We start from the raw sequence: 11,031 nt of genomic DNA on the forward strand, positions 1-11,031 counted from the left end.
GGACATATAAATTGTAAATTGAATTGTAGGAGCAATAGATTTCATAAATGGTTTGTCTTGCTTGGACCTTTTTTTGCTTTGAGTCCGGATAATTACTCAGTCAGGAGTCATGGAAACTACTGTGATTTTTCCTACTTGAACCATGTTAGTAATTAACTACTTTGTAATTATTACATAGGAAAAAGGAGTGCACATATATACTGAAATAAAATAGTTAATATATAACTATTTTCTTTTTTATACTTTTGATGTGTTGAATTTCTTAAATTCAGCCTTGAAAGAGGTTATAAATATATTTGTTTAATCACATAAAACTGAAGTCCCAGGAAAAATAGGTTTTTTCCACTAAAATTGTTCAGATGATCTAAGTTATTTCTCCTCAAATACTGTTCTTCATCAATCTTCAAATCTTTTTTTTTTTTTTGCAGTTTTTGGCCAGGGCCAGGTTTGACCCCGCCACCTCTGGCGTATGGGGCCTGCGCCCTACTCCTTTGAGCCACAGGCGCCGCCCCTCAAATCTGTTTTTTTAAGAATGGGTTCTAAAAAGCCTTCAGACAGTGAAGTATTTCATAATTCTCCATTTACCTCACTTTTAAAATCAGCCTTTCTTAAAATTTAAAAATGAAACTTTTAAAACTTCTACAACTCTTGGCCAGGCGTGATGGCTTAGGCCAGTAATCTTAGCACTCTGGGAGGCGAGGTGGAAAGATTGCTTTAGCTCAAGAGTTAAAGACCAGCCTGAGCAAGAGCGAGACTCCACTTCTACTAAAAATAGAAAAACTAGCTGGGTACTGTGGAGTATGCCTGTAGTTCTAGTTGCTAGGGAGGCTGAGTCAGGAGGATTGCATTTAATTAAAAAAAAAAAAAATTCTACAAATCTAGTTAATTTTTTAAAATAAATAGTAGTACCTCATAAAGAAGAATTTAGGAATCTTTAAGGATCCTTATACTCTGGTGACTCTTCTGTATTCACATTCCTGAGGAAACAGTGGGAGTTTGGCTCAATTTAGCCTTTGAGTGAATCTGTAATAATCAATATGTTGTAACTATTTATAATACCACTTCAGGTTTTAAGCTATTAATGCTTCTTCAGAGCCTGAATCGAAATTTATTCCTAATCCCAGAGTTGCCTAATGTGGATCTGTGCTTGGAGCAGTTTTCTTGGGGATCTGGTCCTCTAGCAGGGTCATTCCAGTTAATCTGCAGCCAAATAATGACTATTAGTTGAATTAGTGCTTGATGTATTAAACAGAAATGCGACCTTTCTTTTGCTAATATGGTTATCTGTCCTTTTCTGCGCCAAGAAAAGTTTTCAGTACTTAAATCTATTTTGTTACCACGGGAGAGAGCAGTTTAACAGCATTAGAAATAAAACATTAATGTGTATTGAAACATCATTTTAAAGTAATTGGATCTAAATTCAATTTGGTTATTTGAGGCTACATTTTATAACTAATCCTAGCTAGATTCAGTTCATGAGCTACTTGAGTCTGTATTTTATAGCTAACTCAACTATTAGAATATAGTTTCTTTTAAATGTTGCATAGTTATGAACCAAAATGAAGTTTTACAAACTAAGATTGATTGGTCACTGGGTTGTTTTTTTTCCCCCTGTTAAATGTTTAAAAACTGTTAACATTTCAACTAGGAATTAAGCTTTTGTTAAAAAAGTATAAAACTCTTTTTAAGAGAAAATGAGATTTTATGCAGTTCCCATCTGTGTTGTAGTCAGATTGAATTGTTTAGACTGGAGAAACCCATTTTAAAAGCACATGCTGAACTTATGAGAACAGTATAATAAACAGGAATTTACCCTCTCACTTTCTTTGCTGCAATTCAGTTCCTTTCCATCTAAGAAATTTTTATTTGGAAGATAATTAGAAAAAAGAGAAACACCGAACATGATCCATTCTATTTAAAGTAATAAAATGGGAAAGTATTTTATTGCCCTATTTTCCCCAGCACATGGCAAATGGTTTTTTTTCTTTCTGCTTCTGTTAATCAACAAGCAATATTTAAATTAGTGTGGATTCTTTAATAATAGTGAGTGGTATTTATGTTCTCTTGTAGTAATTTGTTTCTTTTTTTTAAATGATTAAGATGCTAAAATTTAACAGTGTATTTAGGATATTTCTTTCAGGTATTTTAGCTTCTTGACTATTGTCCTAAATGTAGACTTTTCACCTCAGTTCAATATGGAATGTTTCCTATTAGGCAGTATAATACTTATTTAAAGATTTATGTGTTAGGGTCTAGTACACATTGGGACCCGAGCCTATTGTGCACATATTTTCTCTGTACTGGTACAGCCGTGATGTATCAGCCTGTGTCTATCTCCTGTGTCAATAAGTGTATGTGAGTGCTTTCTAGATTATTATTATAACAAAGTCTATTACTCAGGTGCTCTCGTCAGATGTTGCTTCAGGAACAGAAACTGAGGAGGAGGATGATGGCATGAATGACATGAATCACGAGGTTATGTCATTGATATGGAGTGAAGATTTAAGGGTGCAGGATGTGCGAAGGCTTCTTCAGAGTGCACATCCCGTCCGTGTCAATGTAGTGCAGTATCCAGAACTCAGTGATCATGAATTCATTGAAGAAAAAGAAAACAGGTAAAGGGAGACCGTGTTGATTATCTCTTGTCAGACTTATTTTTTTTAACATTTGGAACTTGTTTGTATTTGTTCTTCCTTCAATTTTTTTTAGCATTTAACACTCAAAAAGATTAAAAACATACTTGAAAATTAAAATATACCATGTGTTTTAAGTTTTCATTCAATCTCACCAAACCACACATGGTTTCAAAATTTTTGGCTTTTGAGGGCATAATTGTTTTATTTCAGACCTACCTTCTTTTGAAATATATACAGCAGTAATACTGTTTAGAAAAAGTGAATCTAAAACCGTTTTTCTGATAGTTACATTATGAATTTACAAACAAAGCAAAACACTGGACTCATTCTTCTGTGTCTTGATCAGAAGTAGATTTTCAGATTTTTTTTCTGACAGTTTTTTTTTTTTTTTGAGGCAATACTATATAAACTTTCTCCTACCACTCCCTACCACATGATGACCAGTATCACATGCTTCTCATATTCCCAAGCTCTTGCTGTGGGACCCTTCAACTTCTGCTTTAAAATTTTTCCCTGTCCTTTTATCTGCCTTGCCTCTGTCATCTGTCATTCCTCTGTCACTGTTTTCTACTTCTTACTTTTTCTTGTGTTGCTACTTCAAGGCAAAGGGCCACCCACACTTAGTCACAAGCTGCTAAAAGTCTGAGTTAGTCATAATGACCTGTTACTGTTTCTTCTCCATATGTACTCAGGTATGTTAACCCTAAGTGAGATGGGTGACAGGGAAGTTTGGTGTAGGGTATAGTGGTTACTACGTCTGGGCATGTATCTAGAGCCAGGTGTGGCCACTATCTACTGGGTGACTCTGGATAAATTGCTTAACCTCTTGCTGCCTAAGTTGCCTCAACTGTAAGAATAGACATGATTATTAACAGTCGTATTCATGGGGTTGCTCTGTGTTTTAAGTGAGTTATTTGTAAATAACACTTGAAATACTGTCCAGTACATTAAAAAATTCAGTGTAGTCAGCCATTATTATTAACAGAGTTCATTGATTCTGTAATACTTGTAAGAGGTGTAGTTTCTTCACTGTTTAATATCTGAAATCAGAATGTCTTTCAGTCAGTAGGTGTCATAGTGTAATTGGCAGCACTTTTTCTGTCTTAGCACCTTGTGAGATGATGGTCCATCTTCTTATCAGTGACATCTCAGGGTCAGAGGATACAGTATTATCATCAGTATTAAAATCTTGTGATTTTTGGAAGGTTGAGTTGGATTATGTGTAAGGTTTCCTTGAAAAAATATTACAAGATGCAGTCTTGTGGCCTTTAATTTTCTTGATTCCAAATTATTACGAGGCCGTGTTCCCAAAGAATTGTAGGACAACAAACTTTTCCTCTTTAGTGAGCTAAGAAAGCATTTAAATGTGTACAGAGAGAGAACAAACATACTTGGGAATAGCTTTGTCTGCAGAGAAAATGTTGGTCTCTTATAAACCTTTAAGAGAATATTTCCATGTCTTTAAGAGGTAACTGTGTAACAGTTCCTAATTATAAATGGCCCTATTTTCAAGATTTTTGCTAGGTTTTATCTTGTTTTAAAAGGGATTATATAGAATGTAATTTATTTTAGCATAGGAGCAAGTTAAAGAGTGGTGTGTTAATTTCTACACCATACTATGGGATAGTATATCCCATAGATGCCATTTTAACATTGAATGTACCTCATGTTTTTTGTTATTAATATTGGTCATGTAAATTCTGGCTGTCATGTAAATGAAATTAATTATGTGTTTCCCCTTGAGACACTATGAAGTTCATTCACCTCTAATATAGAGCTGCCTTCCCTTGTGTATAGATAGGCCACAGAGGTGGCATTTCTTATGTGTTGGGAAAATACTGGATAGGATAATCTCACCTGTACTGAGGACAGCTAGACCAAAATTATCAGCAATGACAAACCCTCAAGTGTACTATATTTACCTTTGAGAAGATTAGCATCAATCAGAATATAACTTTAGATTTCTTTCTTGAATATCTAGGCAGAATTGGCTTGGTTGATAGCCAAGCTGTTTTCATTCAAAACAAATATAAAACAAAACAAAGGAAATATGTCTGTCTCCTTGAGTTTCTGGTAGGAGCATGAGTATGAAAACAGTCACCTTTGGGTGCTTCACCCACATCTTTGTGTGAATTAGCTTTGGGGTGACTCGATCTTACACAGTATGCCTTCTTTAAAATCCGAGTCATAATGTATGTTTTGAGACACACAAAAATCAAGAAATGTAACATCCACATGGGTTGAAATGTGCATGGGGTATGAAGAAGGACGTTGTCAGCTGTGATTCCATTCTGTTTCAAAACTTTCATAGTGATCCCTGTACCTACCTACAGATTATATTTCTGTTAATGCTTTGCCTTAACATTTTCACATGTTGGTTTTTATTCTAATTACAGATTACTCCAATTGTGTCAGCGAACTATGGCCCTTCCTGTAGGACGAGGAATGTTTACCTTGTTTTCATACCATCCTGTTCCAACAGAGCCATTGCCTATTCCTAAATTGAATCTGACTGGTATGTTAAATTCTGGCCTCAGTGAGAAAGGAAAATGATTAGGTAACATGTGTAAATGGAGTTTGAATTATTTTAGTTACAAACGAAGGAAATGTTCCCCTATCCTCAGGAATTTTAATGTTAATAGCTGCTACAGTTGTTACCAAAGCTCAAATAGCAAATCAAACTATACATTGAGAGAAACACAACATAGCTCATTAATTTTTCCTTTTTATTGAAATAATTTTAAGATATCAAAAGTCACTTAGAAAAATTCAGAAAGATATATATATATATATATATATATATTCATTTTCTTTTCTTCATTTAGGGTGGGGGGAATATGATCTCTTTCTGTCACCCGGCTAGAGTGCTGTGGCATCGTCATAGCTTACAGCAAACCTCAAACTCTTGGGCAAGCTATCCTCTTCCCTCAGCCTCCTGAGTAGCTAGGATTACATGTGCACACCACCACACCTGGCTAGCCTTTCTCTTTTTAGTAGGCTCAGGGTCTCGCTCTTGTTCAAGCTGGTCTCAAACTCCTGAGATCAAGGGATCCTTCCATGTGGCCCCCCAGAGTGCTAGGATTACGGGCATGAGCCACAGCACCTGGTCTGATTGGATCCTTTTAAAGTGTCACTTTTCCAGAGGAAAATAAAGGATAGGCTATTTGAAATTAGCATCATTATCATTATCAGTTAGGTGTTGGAATTTATTATTTATACAGCTTAACTGTGATATTAATCTTCATTTTGGTTTCTAATTTAGCCCCTTGCTGTATGATTTCAATACAGTGAGTATCCTAAATCTATATAAAGTTAAATTGGTATCAGTTATTTTAAGATACAACCCCACTGCATTTTATCAAAAATGATATGAACTATTTTTAAACAATCAAGCGTGTTTCCACCTACATTAAGTTTGACCTACATGTAGGTTAAGAATTTTGAATGTAGAAAAGGTAATCTTATTCTTAAAGATCTAAATTTAACAATTTTGGTTTTGTGAATTTTTATTCTCTCATGTTAAATTTCTTTTCGCTGGATAGGGCGTGCCCCTCCTCGGAACACAACAGTTGACCTTAATAGTGGAAATATTGATGTGCCTCCCAACATGACAAGCTGGGCCAGCTTCCATAATGGTGTGGCTGCTGGCCTGAAGATAGCCCCTGCCTCCCAGATCGACTCAGCGTGGATTGTTTATAATAAGCCCAAGCATGCTGAGTTAGCCAATGAGTATGCTGGCTTTCTTATGGCCTTGGGTCTGAATGGGCACCTTACGAAGCTGGCTACTCTCAATATCCATGACTACTTGACCAAGGTGAGAACTTGTCTATTATTGCAGTAACTCCTGATTCCTCTTCTCATACCTCTAAATCAGTTTGTTCAAATGCTGGCAGGGTAATCTTTCTAAAGTATAAATCAGAATGTATCATTTCCCTGGTCAAAAACGCTTAATGATCTTCTGTTGCTTTTAATGTACATTCTAGGAGCCTGTGTGATCCTACTTCTCCAGCTTTTCTTTGTACCACTCTTCCCCTTGCTCCCAAGACTCCAGCCATATGTTTAGGTTGTTTTAGCTTCCTATTAAACTACATCCTTCCATTTCACAGTCTTAGTGTGTCAGGAAGCTTTTTATTTATCATATATCATATATATGATGTAAAATTCACATGCCTGCCAGGTGCAGTGGCTCACACCTATAATCCTAGCATTCTGGGAGCCTGAGGTGGGCGGATTGCTTGAGCTCAGGAGTTCAAGACCAGCCTGAGCAACAGCGAGATCCTGTCTCTAAAAATAGTCAGGCGTTGTGCTGGGAGGCTGGGGCAAGAGAATCACTTGACCCTAAGAGTTTGAGGTTGCTGTGAGCTATGACACCACAGCACTCTACCAAGGGTGCCAAAGTGAGACTCTGCCTTGAAAAAAAATTCACACACCGTATAATTCTGTGATTTAAAATGTATAATTTTGTGGGTTTTATTATTATATTAGTATAGTATATTTGCAGAATTACACACCTACCACCACTGTTAATTTTAGGACATTTTCTTCACCCCATATAGAAACTTTATACTCATTAGCAGTCACTTCCCATTCTTCTCTTCCCCTCCAGCCCCGCCTTAGTCCTTGCAACCTCTGATCTACTTTTTGTCTCTATGGATTTGCCTATTCTGGACCTTTCAGATATGTGGAATCTTATAATATATGTGGCTTGTTGGGGCTAGCTTCTTTCACTTAACATGATTTTCAGGGTTCATCCATATTGTATTACATGTTAGCACTTCATTCCTATTTATTGCTGAATGAATCAGCAATCATTTATTAGTTCATTGTACAAATGTATCATATTTATATATTCATCAGTTGATGGATGTTTTCACTTTCTGGCTATTATGAATGATGCTGCTATGAATATTTGTGTGCATATTTTCATGTGGATATATGTTTTCATTTCTCTTCGGTACATACTTAGGTGTGGATTTACTTGGACATATGGTAACTTACTAACTTTTTGAGAAACTGTTTCCCAGAATGACTGCATCATTTTGCAAGCTCATCAGCATACACAAGGGTTCCAGTAATTCCATATTTTTGCCATCACCTGTTTATTATATTATGTCTCTCTAGTTGTCCCAGCACCATTTTTGGAAATAGACTGTTTTTTCCCCATGGATATGTCTTGGCACCCTTATGGTCAGATGACTGTCAAAGTATGGGTTTATATCTGAATCATCTCAGGACCATTTGCATGCTGTTCTGTCACCTGAGACAGTCTTCCTTACTTTCTAAGCTTGAGTGCCCACCTTCTCGCCTCTTTTCCTGGCTAATTTGTACTCATCTTTCAGGTCCTATTATAATTTCTATATATAATCTTTAGAGATTGCTTTCTAATAATCCTCCAGGCCTTCCTAGTCTAAATTAGGATCCTTTAAAATACTTTGTCTTAATACTTCATATTGTATTACTTTTTAATAATGTATGTTTATGTATTTTTAGTTTAACACTCCTTTTTTCCATAATAGGGCACAGGTCCAGAGAGCAAGGATCATGTTTGTTTAGTTTACCACTATGTATATAATCTCAGTATTTCTCATTGTGTCTGTCACATTCAAGTATTTCAAGTGGCAGACAGTATTTTATTTAAAACTCCCTATTTGTTTTGGTAATGACTCAAGTTTCAATTTATTTTCTATTTTAGGGCCATGAAATGACAAGCATTGGACTGCTACTTGGTGTTTCTGCTGCAAAACTAGGCACCATGGACATGTCAATTACACGGCTTCTTAGTATTCACATTCCTGCTCTCTTACCCCCAACGTCTACAGAATTAGATGTTCCTCACAACGTCCAAGTGGCTGCAGTTGTTGGCATTGGCCTTGTGTATCAGGGAACAGCTCATAGACATACTGCAGAAGTCTTATTGGCTGAAATAGGTATGGGATTAATAGTATTGAATCTTGGTAGGCATATGTTATACATTCCATGTGAATGAATTCCCTGGCTGGAGTGCAGTGGTGTGATTATAGCTCACTGTAATCTTGACTTTCTGGGCTCAAGTGATCCTCCTACTTTAGCCCCTTGAATAGCTGGGACTACAGTCATGCACCACCATGCCTGGCTAATTTTTCTTATCTTCTATAGAGATGGGGATCTTTCTGCAGCCTAGTCTGGAACTCCTGGGCTCAACCAATCCTTCTGCCTCAGCCTCCCAAAGGGCTGGGATTACAGGGGTGAACCACTGCACCCAGCTAAGTGGTTACATTTAATGAGGTACTGGTGGTTTTAATCACAGATGAACATACTATTTATCCTGCTATTTCTTTACCAAGAAATGTCTAGCAATGGCCTGTGCTTAAGACTCAAAGTTGATTTGATCCTGAGTATCACAATATATATTCTATTGGACAACAGCAGTTACAATAGAATTAAGTAGTTTTGAGTCTTTCTTTCCTCCTTCCATGTTAATGAGTATGTTGGTGATGAACCTGGAAATGGTAAGGTGCATATACTTACTGCAGTATTCTGTTTTTCATTAGAGCTAAACTTTTTGGAAATTTATACTACGTGTTGTCATTTTTTCTGACAAATGGAAATATTTTTGGCATTATTGGTTTGCTCAGCAATTAAAAAATACACTTATAGGCTGGTCGTGGTGGCTTACATCTGTAATCCTAGCACTCTGGGAATCCAAGGCGGGTGGATTGTTTGAGCTCACGAGTTTGAGACCAGCCTGAGCAAAAGCGAGACCCTGTCTCTACTAATAATAGGAAAACTGAGGCAAGAGGATCACTTGAGCCCAAGAGTTGGAGGTTGCTGTGAGCTATGATGTCAGAGCACTCTATCCAGGGTGACAGCTTGAGACCCTGTCTCAAAAAAAAAAAAACTCATGTATCCTGTTCTGACCTATTTGGGATGTTTTCCACATACATTTCTGATGATATTATTGAAAATATGTTATTGTTCAGTATGATTTTATCAGTTAGGTATTTTCACAGTAATACTACATGACAGACAACTATAATTAGCTTGAGTAGTTCTACTTTAAGCTATGGGTTAGCTGCTCTGGTTCTGCTTCACATGCCTTATTTCTGGACTCAGACTGGAGGGCGCGTTTTTCTCATGGTGATGACACATAAAAGAGAACCAAATAGTGGAAATATTTTTCAGTCCCCTGCTTATGTTGAGCTTGCTGAGATCCCCCTGCTGAGATCTATGCCAAAGCCAGACACTTGGCCAGGTCCACTGTGAAATTGTACTGGAAGTATGAATGTATATTAGTATTGTAGGGCAGCGAAGACTGGGGCCCATAATTTAGCCTGCTGCTATAATGACAAAATTATTTGCAAAATTGAAATATTCCTGTTGCTAAAATAAATAATAGCATAAATTATTAATCTGAAAACCTAAAGCTTGTTCATCTGCAAGGTGATTTAACATTCTTTGGCTATGTCATTACGCTATCTAATGTTACCACACAGTCTCACAGCCATGGCACATCTCTTTCATACTGTTCATAGAGAGTTTCTTTGATTCATGGGCATATTCCCTTGTATATGACCACCATTAGAATGTTCATATTTTTGAAATTCTGCCTTTTTTATGTATCATTGTTATAAGTGGTTTTTATTATTACTTATATTTTAGAATATAAAAGTATATAGTTTATATTAAAGAGGGAAGATGGAAGAAAAAGTATCCAACGAACTCAGCCCTACTATGAAACCAGTTTATAGCTTTCATATGTTAAATTTACTAAGTGTAGAGTATAAATGTCTAAACATAATAACTAAGAAAATGCAGTGAAGACTTAGCCAGTTTGATGAAAATATTTCAAGTGGTATATAAAACCAGCACATTGTACCCCATGATTGCATTAATGTTCATAGCTATGATTTAATAAAAATTAAAAAAAAGGGAAGAGAGTGGGGGGAGAAGACATGAGAATGAGGGAACAGAACAGAGAGCAGAAAGTGAGAGAAGGGAAGACTGGGGCAGAGGAAGAGCGAGAAAAGGAGTGAGAGGGATCCCAAGAAAAGAAAGGAAGAATGAAATCATCCTATAAATGGTTTTTAAAATTGATTTCATATTGTATAATATCTCATGAAGTTGATGTTCTATGAAGAACCCAATTGTTTTCTTATTTTTAAGACTTTTTAGGTTGTTTCTAATTCTTTGCAATAATGTATAAATACTATGCTGACTGCCTTTGTGTAATTTTTTCTTTTTGTGTTTAAATTGTATTTTTTTTCTTTGTTTTTCCTCTGTAGGGACAGAGTCTGATTTTATCGCCCTTGGTAGAATGCCATGGTGTCACACAGCTCACAGCAACCTCCAACTCCTGGGCTTAGGCAATTCTCTTGCCACAGCCTCCCAAGTAGCTGGGACTACAGGTGCCCGCCAC

At 36.5% G+C, this 11,031-nt stretch overlaps 1 protein-coding gene across 2 annotated transcripts in view; it reads left to right on the forward strand.

Moving 5' to 3' along the window:
- Window positions 1–11,031, forward strand: part of ANAPC1 (anaphase promoting complex subunit 1) — a 115,185-nt gene that overhangs the window by 66,026 nt on the left and 38,128 nt on the right. For both annotated transcript variants that reach the window (XM_023518812.1, XM_012811065.2), the window contains exons 26-29: window positions 2,401–2,615; window positions 5,033–5,151; window positions 6,179–6,450; window positions 8,329–8,563. In XM_023518812.1, coding sequence (XP_023374580.1) covers window positions 2,401–2,615; window positions 5,033–5,151; window positions 6,179–6,450; window positions 8,329–8,563 — 841 coding nt within the window. The remainder of the gene's footprint in view (window positions 1–2,400; window positions 2,616–5,032; window positions 5,152–6,178; window positions 6,451–8,328; window positions 8,564–11,031) is intronic.

The sequence above is a fragment of the Otolemur garnettii genome, unplaced genomic scaffold, assembly GCF_000181295.1.
Source record: "Otolemur garnettii isolate 467f Iridium unplaced genomic scaffold, OtoGar3 scaffold00148, whole genome shotgun sequence".
NCBI lineage: Eukaryota > Metazoa > Chordata > Mammalia > Primates > Galagidae > Otolemur > Otolemur garnettii.